This window comes from Drosophila sechellia, chromosome X, assembly GCF_004382195.2.
Source record: "Drosophila sechellia strain sech25 chromosome X, ASM438219v1, whole genome shotgun sequence".
NCBI classification, from domain to species: Eukaryota; Metazoa; Arthropoda; class Insecta; order Diptera; family Drosophilidae; genus Drosophila; species Drosophila sechellia.
This window is the reverse complement of record NC_045954.1, coordinates 595,414-611,389: the sequence shown is the minus strand read 5'-3', so window position 1 is coordinate 611,389 and position 15,976 is coordinate 595,414. Positions and strand designations below refer to the sequence as shown.

Sequence of the window (15,976 nt, the reverse complement as noted above, 5' to 3'; positions counted from 1 at the left end):
GTTGCCAGACCGGATCGGCGGGTGTGCCAGGTGGCCAACTGTGCTATGACCAATGCAGCCCTGGTTTTTTTTAGAATTCAAAAACGTTGTCAACGTTCTTTTACCAACGAAGTTTATAGGGAAATTTAACAAAACGCCACTAGCGAGAAATTGAATATAGATACCGTTTATATTATTATTACATTAGATTCGATGGCAAGTGTATCAGGTAGAATTGCGCTATACTGCGAGTTTAAGTTCAAATCCGCAGGAGTCATAAATTAAACGTAAACGTATAAATAAACCTAGTAGGAACTAAATTAAAAATGGTTGAATTCAGAATTTAGCATTGATTAAAATACGCAAAAGATTTCAAAAGATTTTAGGTGTAGAGTCTCGCACACTTTCAAAATCTATTCATTTCCTTCTGCTCATCCGGGCGGCCCAGCAACCTACGCATGGCACATTACTTAAAAGTTGTCATTTATTTTGAGTTCGTACGTCTAGTTAATCAATGTAGTACTCGGGCTATTGAACAGATTATCCTACATAATTTAAAAAAGTTTGTTAAAAAGGGCTGCGTACAGCGGTTCTGCTTCACTTTCCGTTCTTACTCCGTATTGTTTTGTTATTTACTCTTTACTATTCGTATAGCTAGTAAGATCCTTACACCTAGCGAAAAAAATAGTGACAATAATGGGTATTCGGGAATAAAATACATTTACAAGGAGTCATGCCTGGATTTTCGGGGAAGGTGCGCGGAAAACCACAAGTTTTCCACGACGTATGGTATGGTTGGGGGGAAGGGTCATGGGGCATAGCATCGCTTTAAGATCATTGGGGCAAAAGAGTTCCTTTTCGTTCCTTTTCGCAACGCATTGGCCTTTAAATGTTGCGGTTCCGGTGGTTGCCGCCTCGCTGGTTGCGATTGTTTCCGTTGCCGTTTCCGCCTGATCCTCCGCCCGGAAAGTGCCCTCCTCTGCCGCCATTATTGTTGAAGTTATTGAAGCCCATGCCCATGTTGCCCATTGAATTCATGTTGTTCATGACGCCAGCTCCTCCCCCATTGTTCCCACCAAATGGGTTGAAGGGATTGCCATTGGGCACAGGTCCTCCTCCTTGGTTTATCCCCAACTGGCCAAGTCCTCCCATATTGCCAACGCCCTGGTTTAATCCATTGCCATTCGGAGGCATTCCCATCAGTCCTCCTCGTGGCGGTGGCTGATTAAAAGGGGGTCCCACGTTGCCCATTTGCATCATCATTCCCGACATGCGAAGCATTCGTATGTTCGGTGGCGGTAGCCTTAACATTTGGCTCAGATTTGGTGGGGGTTGCGATAGATTTGGAAGCACTACTCCTCCTCCTCCTACTCCTCCTCCTCCGCCTCCTACTCCGCCTCCAGAATCTCCGCCGCTACCAAGAGCAGCACCATTACCGTTGGGCTCCTCGGGAATCTGCACCACCTCGCCATTGTCATCTACAAAGATAAAAAGCTTGGCGAAGATCTGCTGCAACGTTGTGTTGTTAACTATAAAGCTGACATCGAAAATTTTCGGAGCATCATTCGGCAGGTGATGGAACTTCTTGAGCTCGGTAAAGACCAGGGCGAGCTGTTGGTTCACCATAATCTTATTGTTGGTGCCGAGGTTGTTGTACCAGCTGGAAACCTGCAGCAGGCTTCGGATTTCGGAGATTTGCTTGTTGCCACCAGAGGCATTGGGTGCTGTGGTGTTTGCCGTATTAGCAGCTTTAGTTTGAGCCTGCAGAACGGCTCTCCTGGGATCGCGACGTGGATCTGTCCGCACAGCTGGCTTTTCTACCTGTATGTTCGGAGGCGGTACCCTCATCGACGGCGGTGGCACACTCATCGACGGTAGGGTAACCAAGGACGGGGGCGGTGAACTGGGGGTGGAATCACGAAACGGAGTCTCCCAATCCGGGGAAGCGATGGTCGTGGCGCAACGCGCACTGTTGTCGCCCGAAAAGGAGCTTGGGGCCATAATGGGCACGGAGCCCAAGGGTGCACTGTTATCAGGCGTTTCCGAAAGGCCGAGAATCCGACGCATTCGGGGATCGCGTAGATCCCGCTGCTCCTTGTGTAGAGCACTGGCCCTAATCTGTGAATAACTGCTATCCTCTATGATTACTTCCTGCAGCTGCCAGCGGATCGGAGTGTGCGAGAAGATCGCCGCGTCGATCTCGGTGGCAGGCATATAGTGTTTCATCGGCACGAACGGTAGTCGCATGTCCGTATCACGCTGGTACTGTTGCTTCTCCTCCGTAAGGAGCTCCTGTCGCCCGTGCTCTTGCTCTTTGACGGGATCGAAGTCATACATGGAACGACGTACATAGAGCGAAGGAGTTGTCGGCGGCAACGCTGGTGTAATGACAGGCAGTTCTGGCATCTCCTGATCGTGGTCCTCCGGCTTGGGGGATTGGGATCCCGGTTCTGGCGTGGGAGTTGGCGTCAGCGAATGTGAATTGGAATTGGAGTTCTCATTGCTGGAGTCCACGTCGCCATCACCACTGTGAGCCTTGAAGGGATTCCGTATGATGTCGCGATAGAAAGCTGCTCTAGCCTCCGGGTCAGATTGTTTGTCGCCGAACAGAATCCGGCCGAGCACGTTGGTTGGGGTGCCTCCGCCGATGGGCGCTGATTTATGTGTCGATTGATCTCCTCCAGGCAAATGCGCATTCTCCTGATTGGGCGACGTGGCACTGGCGGGCAGCAACTGCCTTGCTGAGGATCCCTGACCCAGCATGTTGTTCATGAAGCTCGGCAAGTCGAAAACAGAAGGCAAGGGTGCCTCCTCTGTGCCTGATTCATGGGTGGCGGCTGGCGGTGCCTTGGCTGGCTTAGGTTGTTGCTCCTCTTCGGCGGTGGAATCGTTGCCATCGTCTATGATCAGTTGTTCGTCGTCATCCCGATCGTCGTCCACTGGAATGAAATTCGCAAGTTAATCAAATTATTCATAACGCCGTGACCAGAATGAAAGCAAATAGATTAAATTCAAAAGGTGCCATCTACTCACGCGGATCGTTACCCGAAAAGTTGACATGTGCATCCTTGAGGTACTGCGTGTAGTCCACCATGATAAGTCCGTTGCTGTTCGAGTTACTATTGTTGGCCTCCGTTTCCCGCTTTGTAGGAGAAGTGCTAGTGAACATATATATTATAATAAGTAAATTGTATTCAGTTTTGCAATGATTAGCTCACCTGCTTTCCACTTCGGCTTGGGTTTGCAGCTTGGCGTCCTCGGCCTTGCGCTGAATCTCACCGATCTCGACCAGAGTTAGGCCAGCCTCGGTCAACTGGCCAAACGGCACTTGAAGCATCTGCTCCAGATTCGTAATGCCCAACTTATTCAGCTTGGCCATGTTTTCAGCACTTAAGACGTGACTGAGATTAGCTAAGTCCAAGTGTGGTGGTAGTGGCTTGTCGTCCGACGATGTGCTATCTCTTTCTAAAGAAGCCGCTGCTCCAGCTGTTGCCTTGGCCCCCATCTTTTCGGTCCAGCGAGACTTGCGCTTATTTTCTGAAAGTGGTGGATTGATGACCATGTCCAAAAGAGAGGGAATGCAGCCGCCGCCATCCGCAGCCGCCTGCTGTTGCTCCTGCTGCTGCTGTTGCTGTTGATAGTGAAGCTGTTGCTGCTGTTGCTGCATTTGCTGGTCCTGCCGCCTGCTTATTAAGCCGCAGCCAATCGAATTCCACGTGTTCTCCCTATTCAATTGCTCACACAGCTGTTCGTGCCGCCGTGTCATCTGCACCAGGGCATTGTCTCTGGATATTCTCTTGAAATCACCAAGGATCTCCTTCGGAGCCGTCTCCATGTGTTTCAGCAGAACGTTGCGGAGCTGCTCGGACAGCGGTTCGCCGTGGTAGAAGAGGCAGTCGTCGCCTGCATAGCAATCCATCCCCAAGTAGTAGTACTTGCAGGGGAACTCCTTGTGCATGTAGGAGCACTTGTCCCGCTTGGCACAGCAGTCCATTAGATAGAACTTGCACAGCTCCAGCTTGCGGGGCTCAACGCGATTGCTGCCGCCCATCTTTTCCTGTCCACCGCCGCCTCCTTCGCCAGAATCGCGGCGATTTCGCTTGGAGCCGCTTCCAGCTAAGCCGCCGTCAAGGCGATCGCGATCCCTGCGCTTGCGATTATTCACGCCACGCTGGTGCTCCCTTTCCTTATCTCCTCGAGTCCGGCGGCGTTGATTCATTAGCCCGGGCCCATTTGGCTCCTCATCGGAGTATGAATCATAGCTGCTGTGTGAGTTGTAACCCCCTCCGCCGCCCGTTCCAAGACCAGCTGCTCCGGTTGCGGCTGATCCGTCGTCCATGTCCCAATCGGCACCACCAAACCGCTGACCGCAGCTGGACAGTGGTGGTGCCGCTCCTCCTGATGGCGGGCTGCCGCCACGTACGTTCATCATCTCATATTCGTCCATGTCCTCAACGCCGCCCGGCACTACAGACACGTCGTTCTCGTCACGTCGGGAACGGTTCTGGAAAGGATTAAGATAAAGTCAATAGGATTTTCAATAAGAAAACATTTTTGTGCTCATATAACCTTTTTAACTATTACTAAAATCCCTCAATGAAACTTTCTGCGGGGATAACAAAACGACGTACATATTTAAACAACAAAATATAATTCTAGAATTCCCGTTATGGACATCCTGGCGAGAAACCCCTGCAAAGTCTCGGTATCCCCTATATGAACAGCAGACGTGTTACATTCGACATGGATATTTGCTGCGTTCGCCGTACTGATATAAGGAATGCTGTACTGTAATGTCATGTCAGCTTTAGTTTGCTGCTCCTATTCTAAGATCCCTATACTTGGCCCTGCCTTGTCCACCGACCCAATGAGTTGAAACAAGCTGAACGAGCCATGTAATACTAAACCCGATCGCTAATGATGAATTAAGTGCAGGAGGGTCGGGGAGTTGGGTCGGAACAGAAAACAATTTGTCGTGGAACTTGGTCACGCTGGCTGGGTTAGCCGCTTCCATGTAACACCGAAGAACCATGTTCTATTTACAAACGTTAATATTGTAAAAATCATTTCGTAAGTGCCAATCCAAGAATAGCTACAACTATATAAACCTTGCTCCTGGAGCAGAAGGGTATACCGCATTTGTCAGCATTTGGACATAATGTGATGGTCTCACCTGGTGCTCCTTGTCTTTCTTCTGCTCGCGCTCACGTTCTTTCTTGCGTTTCCTTCGTCTGCTGCTGCGAGTTGACTGCAGAAGGGGATTGGCGGTAGCCAGTCCCTCCCCGCATCCCTCCAAAGACTGATCGCTCGTATCCTGGTTAGACGAACGCATGCGGGGCATTGGGGGCTCTATGCCCTTCTTCTTGAGGGCATTGGCAATGGCCAACTCAATGCTGCTAGCATGGTCATCTAGGGAATACGTCCGGATTAAACAAGAAGAATCAACGAAACAACTGAATGAGCTTTCACCTTCCAATGGGCGAGGCTTCTTTGACTTGCTGCTGTTGCTGTTTTGTGGGCCACCGGCATCTGTCGATGGTCCCACGTAGACGACATCTTCGTCTACGGCATTTTGGTTCCTAGCCTCGACACCCACAAACTGCACATCGTCGTCCCCTACGGAAGTCTTCTTTTGTGCTTGGATTTTTGAAGATTGCTGCTCGTCTTCCTCATCGTCGTCGATCTCGCCATCCTCTAAATCCTCTTCCAAGTCAATTAGGGGTTCATCCGTTATAGCGACTGACATTATCGATTTGGCAGCTAATCCCTTACAGGATGAGATTGGAATAATTGGTCCCCTTAAAAAAAGTGGCCTTCCTCTTTGTTGCTGCACTCACAAGCTGGAAAAGCTGTTAAGGGATCGGATTTTGAATACCATATATGGATGCATAAATCTGTTTTAAGGTAAAATCCCTATCTAATCATATATAAGGACGTCTTGTAATCTGCCTTCAACGTCCAATTACAATATAAAATGGTATCTTAAAATAAAGCAACCGCCAGCAACACTAAAGAGGTGGAAATTAGACCATACTCCGCTTCTAAGTAAATAACAACGATGCCCCTTATTCTTTTTTTCCAAACTCATTCGGGGATTATTTGAATCGCCCCATTGATCAAAATTTTGAACAGAATGAAAGGAATTGGTTTACACTAAAATCAAGCGTTGCTTGATAAAATGCTACATGAATGTTTTTGAGGTAAATACAATATAAAATGGCTGGTATAACAAAGGACTACTCGGATTTCCGTGATTCTGAAAGTTAATGAAAACTTTTCGCTGACAATGGTTGGGATTGCTCTTTGTTGATTGGTTAAAGTGGGATCGGATCGCTCAGGCTTAGCCTGGCAATGGCTAGTTCCAAAGTGCAGCAACAAAATAACAAGCAAATCAGTTTGACGAATTAAAGGGTATGGGTCCTGGCATGCTAGCACTATAAAATAAAAGTGATCAACAAAGTTGCGCCAGCAGATTTGTTGTGTGTAGAGAACGAGAAGCGAAAATTCACTTTTTACAATTTTCTTAAATCATATTTGACAAACAAAGATTCAGTTATACGTAGTTTTGGACAGCGAAACAAATTCCAGAATCCGAAAAGCGAAAGTCGAAAGCAACGGTGTGGCTTTCCATTGAGCCTGGGAACAATGGGAAAGTCGTAGTCGTTTGCCTTTATTATTGTGCGTAAGCGAAGTGAACCGTTATAGGCCACACGCGCATATGTACATATGAATGTAAATGCTCGTAGCAATGTACATATGGCGCGGATGCGTGTATACATTTGGATGTAGCTGATGCACGTAGTCATTGCGATTGATGAAAATCACAAAATCCAATGTGTCTAAGGACACTCACACACGTGCATATAGAGCGCGTGTTTAGTTCTTACTCGCGATTGCCATGCAGTCGACTCGCTCGCACACCCATGATCAAAGCAGGGCACACACACACAGCCGAGGCGTACAGTGCGAGTGCGCGTGTGTGTGTACTGCGAGGCAAAATGTTTTTGTCGTTTATACATACATACATATATTTTACAGCGACTTCAAAGCGAATTCGAATATAATTGTTACACTTGAGGTGAAAAGTTTTTGTTTTGTTTTCGGTGCGAATTTGTTTGAATGCTCTGTAAATGGAAGGCGTGCATGCGTGTGGCTGCCCTGCTGCGCAGTTTGCACTAGCATATGTACATATTTACGTACATACAAGCAGCAAAAGAAAAGCACGCAATTTATCTTTTTGTTTGGCTGGCGTTCCAAAATCAAGTGTATGCAATTTTAAAAATTGGCACCATCTGTCCCTTTCTAGCACCCGCGTACGTGGGCGTGGGAAGACATGGCCCCCAGAAACATACATACATACATGCATACGCACACATGCATATGCATTGAGGTACATACAATAATCTGGGAACTACTTATGCCATACAAACATTTCATTTGTTCGATCTTACTCTCTTAGCGTGATTTTACGACTGCTTTATGCTTTTTTTTGTGGAACATTTACAACTTTTCGGTATTTGTTATAACATTGCTGTTCGTTTTTCGGTTTATAGATGGGATTTTGTTGGTTCGTTGTTTTGCATTTCGCATTTTGCTTTTCGGATTTCCTGCATTAGTGTTTTGTTTGCGTCGCTGCTTACATAATGTGGAAGTGGTACAGTAGGTGGATAAGTATATACATATATATATAGAGGCATATATGGGATATAGCAGTGGCCTTACATAGATGTGTATATACATGCATATGTATATATATGTTTGACATACATCTGACTTATACGTATTTGATGATACGTGGTTGTGAGGTACATAGATAGGTTCGAGACAAATCGTCGAAGTTTTCGCCAGTTTTCGTAAATCGATAGCGGCTTTAGTCTTTTTTCTGATACTATATGTATGTACAGATTTATATATATATGCGTGAGGCAAGCGCGCGCTCTCGCTCGCACCCGCTTGTAGCTTGCTTTCGCCCTTTCTCTGCCTGAGGGCCCCGTATCTCAGTATCTGTCCCTTTCTCTCTGTCTGTCTCTGTTACGCTCATGGACAGAATACAATATACAAAAACATTAAATTAATAAAACTTTTCGTCCAAAACATAATATTCAGGAGTTGTGTTGTTAACAGTTCAACAGATCGACTTAAACGAACTAGAGGTGTGAAAACATAAAAATACCAGTACATCGATATCTTTCGGAGAGAACATATCGTCGTGTTGGATGATATCAGTTAATCGATGTTTTTACCTAGTATATTTGGTATTTCCTTAAAACCCATGAACGCAAGCTTTCTTTTAAAGCTAAAGGCTCGCTGGCTGCGACATTCTTAAATATTAACCGTTTGTGCGGTTGTTAAACTTCTATATAAAAATACTACATAATCTATTTCTTAAGCATAATTAAAAGGTAGCACTCCGATCTTTCGCTATTGCAGAAAACATATCAATTTATCGATATCGAGCGGTTGAAGCTCTCCAGGCCACGGCTATCTGATGTCAGCGGATGCAAGTTATCAGCCATTCAATAAAGTGAAACATTCCCGATCGCCATGGCCGGTTCGAACCTGTTGATTCATCTGGACACCATAGATCAGAACGATCTGATCTACGCAGAACGTGACATGAACTTCGCCCAAAAGGTATGGCACATCCCTGGGTGGACTTTTCGAATACGACCTATCGGTTAGCGCAAAGTGTTATTTAAACAGTAGAACCTTCGTTTTCTTTTAGGTCGGCCTTTGCTTTCTGCTTTATGGCGACGACCACTCGGATGCCACCTACATTCTGCAGAAACTATTGGTCATGGCACGATCAGACTTATCGCAAAGTGATCTACTCATAAAGTTCGCCAAGTCCCGGCCAGAAACTTGGAGAAGACATCTCGTGGAGGCCCTGTGCATCATTGGGGCCCGCAAGGTGCTCCGCAGACTGGGTTTCTGCTGGCAGGAGCTTCGAATGCACTACTTGCCGCATATCGCTGGGATCACGCTGCATGTTCATCCTCTGTTGAAGAGTCTCTACAGGATGTGTGAGGAGTTGTCGTTGGCGCAGAGTGGTCGCTTGTTCCTAGATGTTGGCGAAAAGGTGGCGAGCCAGCAGGCAGGAGACCCACTTCGCTTCTACGATCCCGCGTACCTGGAGATCTTTTTGCTGGATTGGCTGACCAAAAGGAGCATAAAGTTGGGGGACATAAATGCAGCAGGCAGCAATGTTGACCTGCTGGTCGAGCATTTAAAGTTCAACGATCTGCATGCGCAAGCCAAGTTGATCACAGACACCATCATTAGTAACGCTCCGGAGCCAGATGCGGCTGGCACTGCTGCGATGGCAATCAAGCAAGAGATCGAATCGGACAACCAGCAGTCGAAGGCTCCTGCTATAAAACGAATAGGTGCTCTTAAGTTGACCCGGGAGAACGCAGGAATCGCCTTGATTATCAACCAGCAGGAGTTTCACCGGAATGTTAGCAAGGATATTAAGGTTGCATCTCTGCAATATTGAGTAACAAAAAAAAGTACACCATTGCCCTCTCCACAGAAACTTCTGTCGCCCGACCCACTGCATAGACGCGATGGCACGGATGTGGATAAGGAACGACTAATCGAGGTGTTTTCCTCGATGGGATACAATGTGGAGGCGTACGACAACGTGGATCATCTGGGCATCATAGAGCGCATTCGCAGTGCGTGCGAGAGATCGCTCCTGCGCGATTCCCTAGTGGTCTTCATCCTGAGCCACGGCTTCGAGGAGGCCGTCTACGGAGCGAACAGCATCGCCCTGAAGATCTCGGATATCGAGAACATGCTCTGCAGCTACGGGACCCTGTCCAACAAACCCAAGTTGCTAATCATACAAGCCTGCCAGGAGAAGCCTGCCCAGAAAAAGGAGCAAAATGAGCCCGTAAGTACACCAAGGGGATGAAGTCGTCGCATAAAAAGCTTATACATTTTCGTTATCCTCTTTCAGTTTAATCTAGACGTGACCACCCGGTCGCCGGGCCAGCACATCAACATGCTGCGGGCCATGTCCACGGTGAATGGATATGCTGCTCTGCGCCACACCCAAAAAGGCAGCTGGTTCATCGGGAGCCTGTGCGATGCCATCGATTCCCATTCCTCCAGGTAAAAAGCTGCCAAAGCAAGCTAGCCCCGAATTAATGCATAAGTTTTTCTTTGCGACTTCAGTGAACACATAGCCGATATCCTGACGATTGTCACAAACGAGGTGTCTAAAAAGCGAGGCAGTAACGACGAGTCCATGGTGCCGAATGTTAAAAGCACATTTCGCCAGCACGTGTACTTCCCACCTCGCCAGTGATTCTAGTTTTTAACGTGTGCGCAGTTGAACGGCCACTCAAATTGCTTTATAAAGATAAAGATACATTTTTTAGTTTAGTTTACTGTACTGGCTTTTGCTATTTATTCATTGACTTCAATACTAATTTAGTACTTTTCGTCAGACATTTTAAAAAGAACAAAAAAATTAATAGTATCCTATATTATGCAAGATATTTATACATCTTATTGTAAGGTTTCTTATTGGGGTGTTTCCTTCTTTTATTTTATGTGGACTCTTCATCATCCACGACCATAGGTTTGGCGGCTGCCTGCTTCTGCTTCGCCGCCTTCTTGTTGGGTTGAAGGTTTTTGGCGACGAGCTGAATCTGTTCACGTAGTTTCTGACGCTTCTCGCCTCCTTGGGCGAGGATCTTAAGCAGCAGATTGAGTTCCTTGGGACTACTAGTCTCCGTTTCTAGCTGATTTACGTATCTGGCTATCTTCTTCTCAAATTTGTTGGAAGACGAGCAGTTGTCCTTGAAAGCGGCTTCGAGCCGGCGACCTTGCTCGCTGAGCAGCTTCAATATCTGTGCCCGCCGAAAACTGCGCGTTTTCTGTACGTCCAAGTGGGAGGCCAGGACAACAGCCAGTGGAGCAACGCCCTGCCATTGGCCAGACTGAAAGAGGGCTTCGAAACTGGCTAGAGAGAGGCGACTACGTCGCTTGGCTACCCACAGCTCCAGAAATTCGACTAGAAGGGGCCAGACAGCACTTTCCTTGGGCTTGCCATCTGCTGATGCCTGGCTGACCAGGTAGGCAAAGCACTTGTCCCGCCAAATAATGATGTCTCCTTTGGCCTGTCGGCTGGCGGGCTGCTTGCCGTTCTCTTGGTCCTCTTCTGAATGCTCCTCGCCAGACGACATTAGCTGCTCAATGGCTTCCAGAATGGGTGCGGTGCTCTGATTTTCCTTGAGTTCGATATTCCTGGCAAGTATCTTTTTGAGCAACTTCAAACTGGCTTCTCGCAAGGATTGTAGTTTGCTGTCTGCAGCGCAATGGCCGTACACCTGGAAGACGCAATGCAGCACGTCCAGGATTACCGATTGAGTTGGTTTCTTGTTTATGAAGAGCTCCAACAAATCCAAGGCACGAATGCGGAAGTGCAGCAGGTTGGTGTTATCAATGCGTTCCGATTTGGTGGGACGCTCCTTCTCCTGGGCTTTGCGCGACTTGGGTCGGAACATTTGAAAAGACTGCTCCAAAGCAGCATTCAAGCGTTTGCCCTGCTCCTCGTCCACATCGTTCCAATCCACGCTACTGGCGCCATCGTCATCAGCGTCGCCATCGTTGACCAAAGCCTGGCGAACGCTCTCTCGAATTTGGGCCAAATGGGACTCTTCATCGTCCTCGTCTTCGTCCTCCTCTTCATCGTCTGAATCATCGCTCGAATCCTTCAACGATTCTTCCTCGTCGACTTCGTCTTCGCTCTCCTCCTCGCCATCGTCCTTCTTGCTCAAGGGATTTTTGTTCATGTTGAACACTTCGAGGACCTGTTCTAGGTTACCGTGCTCAAGGTGCGGAATCAAAGCGGTGGCCACCAGTTGAACAAACTCCCGCCAGAAATGACCTGTTTGCAAAAGTAACTGGAGTAGGGCATCTGTGAGCACGTCCTGCCATTTGAGCTCTTCTTTAACCTAGAGCAAACCAGTTATTTTAGATTTAGGTAAACATTGAAGTATAGGTTCTCCACTTACTTGATCCTTGCTCTTTTGCAGTGCATTCTTACGGCAGATAATCAGATCCTCCAACACAGTGACGGATGGGGGAATCTTTGTGCACAAAGCCAAAGAAACAAACAGGATTAGAGCCTCGAATGTTTGGCCAACGACATCCGATTCCTTGCTGGGCCGCGCCAGCAGTTTCTCGACCTGCTTCCATTCCTTTTGCAGTGATTCGTCTCTCGGCGAACGCAATTTGCTCTCTGCATCCGGTTCTCCCAACTTTTTGTTAAGGTAACTCAATGTCTTCTGCAGCAAGTGGCAAAGTCCTGGCAGACCCGAGCACTTGTGCAGCAGGGAGCCCAGGAATATCTCCTCACAACGCGCCGCGCACTGGCGACTAAAAGCGCTGGCTTGGGCAGCTTCACACGGCTTCTTACTGGCATCTAAGTGGAAAAAGCCAGCGAGCAGCAGGTAGTTCAACTGCTTCTGTCGCCATTGTGTTGCCTGGCTAAGCTTTGAGTGGTTCAGTATCAATTGCATCTGGTTAAGGCAATGCACTCGGCTGACTCTGTCCTCGTCCTCCAATGAGTACAGTTTGTTGTTGTAGTAGTCGTACAGCTTGTAAAGGCTTTCGACGCTTAGTTGATTTATCAGTTTCTGGCAGAAACGCGGCAAGGATATCACCGAGTCCAGCTGCAGTGTGTGCTCCAGCAGTTTGAGCAGCAGCTGAAGTTTGTTATCATCGTTTTGGAACTGCTTTTCGTAACACGAAACCAAGGATCCCTCGAACTTGAAGCAAATCTCCTTCAGCTTCTTTAGCGACGGTTTCTTGCCCTCACCTTTGTTCCATTTCACAGATGAACATTCCTGCAGCAGGAACTGTACACAGGTCGGTGTAAAGATATCCAGGATAAGTTGTTCTTCCCTTGGCTTAAAGTTGCGGAGCACGTTGCTCAGTACTTGGATGGCACACGCCTTGGCTGCATTCAGTTTGAGGGGCTGCTTGGAATCGATATACTGCTGCCAGGCGGCGAGCATTTCCTTTCCGCCATTCATAAGAAAACTAGCCAATCTGGCGTATACGTCATCGCTGTGAATGGTGGAGCCAGAGAAATACAAATCGAAAAGCTGTGAGTACACTGGTTTCTTGGGCCACAAGCTGGCTAGAATGTTCTCTCGTCCCAGTACGGACGAATAGGTCAGATGCACGGCGAGCAAGACATCGCAAGTGTTTACTCTCAAGCCACTCAACGGCTTGTTTAGCTCGGGTTGCAGAAGTGGCCACACGTACTCCTCGAAGATCGCAGCGGGTAGCTACGTAAAATCATAAGAAACTGTAGTCAATCCCCTTCGGAAAAACTTAAGGACTAACCTGTTTAAAGGAGACCGCCAGGATATCACCACACAGAGACACCAAGTACTCCCTGCCCTTTAGCTGGGCTGCCAGAATCTGGAAGACTGCCGTAACCAGCTTGGGCTCGGCCTTGGCGAACTGCGGGCTCTGCAAAATGCCGAAGGCTGTAACCACTTGACCGACGGCCGCTAGTGAGTCCTCCTTGCCCCTCTGCTGGCTGCCAACGGCCAGGTCTCGCTTCAGAGTCTCCAGAACCTCAAAAGCGTCGATGGCGGGCACGGCGGTTAGGATGCAGTGTATGTAACTGGCGGCCAGGCTCACCGTCTTCATGTCATCTGCTCCTGTGGAGCGGATCAGGCGCTTGAGCACGTAGCCGGTGGTTGCAGCGCGCTGAGGACGAAGAATTGCAACAATTGGTTAGCGGAACTACTTAGACAGCTGGTAGGCACCCACCTGCTCAGCATTTGTGTCATCGCGCAGCAGTGTTATGAGCGAATTGATCATCTTCTTGGTCAGTTGACTGCCCTGCATCTTTTTGAAGACCACAAAAACGGCCTTGTTGATCTGCGACACCTTCAGGTTGCCGTTGCTCGCGATATTTTCCTTTTCCTCGGTCTCCGCCGGCTTCACCTTCTTGGACTTCTTCAAAATCTTGGCCGGTATCTGCGTGTCCGCGTCGGATTTCTGAGTTTTTGCCCGCTTGCGGTCCTCCTTGGCCTTTGTCTTGGTTGCACTTGGTGCACCAGTGGTTATGGGTTTATCCACCTTGCTTTTCATTTCTGTTCTGTTTTTGGGGATCACTTAATTTACCTTTAAATTATTTCAGAAAGAACGTCCTATTTCTATTTTATATGCACGTGCGCAAAGTTGAGTTATCGACAGCCGGAGGGTGCTATCAGAGCATATTGTTATTTGAAATCGGAAGGCGGTATTTCGCCTATCGAAAACTTTCCTCTGAACATTTGAAATTGCATTTGAAAATGTTTAATTGTTTATTGATATAAGTTGTTAAGGGGTCAGTCTCTATTTTGAAGTTTAGCCATAATATTTTGCACATATGTGCACATAATATTTGCTTGCCAGTGTCAGCTTCTTGCTAGTTTACCACTAAATGCTAAAATGTTGAAATTTTACATTTTCCGCACGCGCAAAGTGGATTCGATTGGCAAATATGACAGTCTGGCAACGCCCGCCCGTCTATCGATATCAAGGCACGACTATCGCCCATCTCCAGCTGCCATACTGTTTCCTGTCCAACTTTTTTCGCTCTTTCTTTCTATTAACAGCGTCAGAGGTAGAGTGTTCCGCGAAAATAAGTCTAAATTCTAGTGCAATCGCTTGCGAAGTGTGTTAAATCAAGCGCTAAAGCGCCTGCGATCCCAGTGCGCTTGGTCCGCACCGCATTTGCTGTTTTTTTTTTTATTATTTATTTTTATTTTGCGCCCGCGTGCTCGCGGCAGTCGCCTTTCCAGCAAAGATTGATGCCTGTGTGCGAGTTTGTGTTTCATGTGTGCGTGCCTTTCGAAAGACCAGTGAACAAGGTCGCCACCCGACTCGCAGTGCAGTTGGGACGCGTGCCCTGGGCAGAATTCGCCAGAATTCGCCAGGGGTAGGGACCTCGTGGCGCAGAGCATGGCAATTTCAGACACACGCACAAGTGGGAAAGAGCTGCCTGGCAATTTCCGCGAGCACGCGTCTTTGGAAATCGTGAAGTTGTGCAATTTTTTTTTTTTTTTTATTATCGCTGTGTATTTGTTTAACACTGTCCTTCGCGGACAATCATTGAATTTGTTGACTTAACAATAGATATTTTATTGATTGCATTGATTTGTGCTAGGTGAAGCCGACTAATAGTCTCTCGTTTGCATCCTCAGTTAAAATGGCAGTGCGCTACGAGCTGGCAATTGGCCTGAACAAGGGCCACAAGACCTCGAAGATCAGGAATGTAAAGTACACCGGCGACAAGAAGGTCAAGGGTCTGCGCGGATCGCGCTTGAAGAATGTAAGTTTGCACGCCCGTTTAGACTTTGTTTACGCGACTCTACTGTAAATGCCTTGCAGATCCAAACCCGCCACACCAAGTTCATGCGCGACTTGGTCCGCGAGGTCGTTGGCCACGCTCCCTACGAGAAGCGCACCATGGAGTTGCTGAAGGTATCCAAGGATAAGAGGGCCCTGAAGTTCCTCAAGCGCCGCCTGGGCACCCATATCCGTGCCAAGAGGAAGCGCGAGGAGCTGTCCAACATCCTCACCCAGCTGAGGAAGGCCCAGACCCACGCCAAGTAAACGGACGGAATCTGATTCGGCATCTCGGCATCGGAAAACAACCTGGAGCGCCGTGTTATGTTCTTATATCTTTCCGATGACGTTACTTGAGAATTAAACAACTAAAAATCATTAAAACCCAATCACCAAAAGTGTATTTATTTTTTTCGAGTGCAGAGGAAGCTAACCTCACAAATGGCCGCAAAAATGCGTGAAGAGTTCGGGATGTGATAGGTCGTCACCTACATACATCTTCCCAAGAGGAGGATTACACATCCATACATCCATACACATCCTGAAAAACCGAAGTGTGGCTTTACAGCAGCGATTAAAGTGATAGTTATCCAAGGTCCCCAAATTTCAAAGATTCAAGCGTAGCAACCAT

General features: G+C 47.7%; 4 protein-coding genes across 7 annotated transcripts; 2 read left to right on the top strand and 2 right to left on the bottom strand.

Moving 5' to 3' along the window:
• Positions 1-445: 445 nt before the first annotated feature.
• LOC6615884 (protein suppressor of sable) lies at positions 446-8,117 on the bottom strand. 2 transcript variants are annotated; one of them, XM_032726662.1, is made up of 6 exons: positions 7,702-8,117; positions 5,449-5,828; positions 5,153-5,388; positions 3,198-4,483; positions 3,013-3,137; positions 446-2,918 (listed from the first exon to the last, which is right to left on the bottom strand). In XM_032726662.1, the coding sequence occupies exons 2-6, from the start codon at positions 5,723-5,725 to the stop codon at positions 865-867; spliced, it is 3,978 nt and encodes a 1,325-aa protein (XP_032582553.1). In that variant the 5' UTR covers positions 5,726-5,828; positions 7,702-8,117; the 3' UTR covers positions 446-864. The 2 variants fall into 2 exon arrangements, with proteins under 2 accessions (XP_032582553.1, XP_032582552.1); XM_032726661.1 differs by having other exon boundaries at positions 7,747-8,117.
• Positions 8,118-8,269: 152 nt separating this feature from the next.
• On the top strand, positions 8,270-10,484 carry LOC6615883 (caspase-8). 2 transcript variants are annotated; one of them, XM_002040217.2, is made up of 5 exons: positions 8,270-8,613; positions 8,705-9,454; positions 9,512-9,874; positions 9,941-10,095; positions 10,159-10,484. In XM_002040217.2, the coding sequence occupies exons 1-5, from the start codon at positions 8,524-8,526 to the stop codon at positions 10,289-10,291; spliced, it is 1,491 nt and encodes a 496-aa protein (XP_002040253.1). In that variant the 5' UTR covers positions 8,270-8,523; the 3' UTR covers positions 10,292-10,484. The 2 variants fall into 2 exon arrangements, with proteins under 2 accessions (XP_002040253.1, XP_032582555.1); XM_032726664.1 differs by having other exon boundaries at positions 8,527-8,613; positions 8,686-9,454.
• On the bottom strand, positions 10,357-14,219 carry LOC6615882 (myb-binding protein 1A). The gene is made up of 4 exons (XM_032726663.1): positions 13,780-14,219; positions 13,345-13,716; positions 12,006-13,286; positions 10,357-11,945 (listed from the first exon to the last, which is right to left on the bottom strand). Exons 1-4 carry the CDS (start codon positions 14,101-14,103, stop codon positions 10,536-10,538), a joined length of 3,387 nt encoding a protein of 1,128 aa, XP_032582554.1. The 5' UTR covers positions 14,104-14,219; the 3' UTR covers positions 10,357-10,535.
• A 351-nt stretch (positions 14,220-14,570) lies between these two features.
• LOC6615881 (60S ribosomal protein L36) lies at positions 14,571-15,734 on the top strand. 2 transcript variants are annotated; one of them, XM_002040215.2, is made up of 3 exons: positions 14,571-14,620; positions 15,201-15,328; positions 15,388-15,734. In XM_002040215.2, exons 2-3 carry the CDS (start codon positions 15,206-15,208, stop codon positions 15,610-15,612), a joined length of 348 nt encoding a protein of 115 aa, XP_002040251.1. In that variant the 5' UTR covers positions 14,571-14,620; positions 15,201-15,205; the 3' UTR covers positions 15,613-15,734. The 2 variants fall into 2 exon arrangements, with proteins under 2 accessions (XP_002040251.1, XP_032582602.1); XM_032726711.1 differs by having other exon boundaries at positions 14,620-14,671.
• Positions 15,735-15,976: the final 242 nt, after the last annotated feature.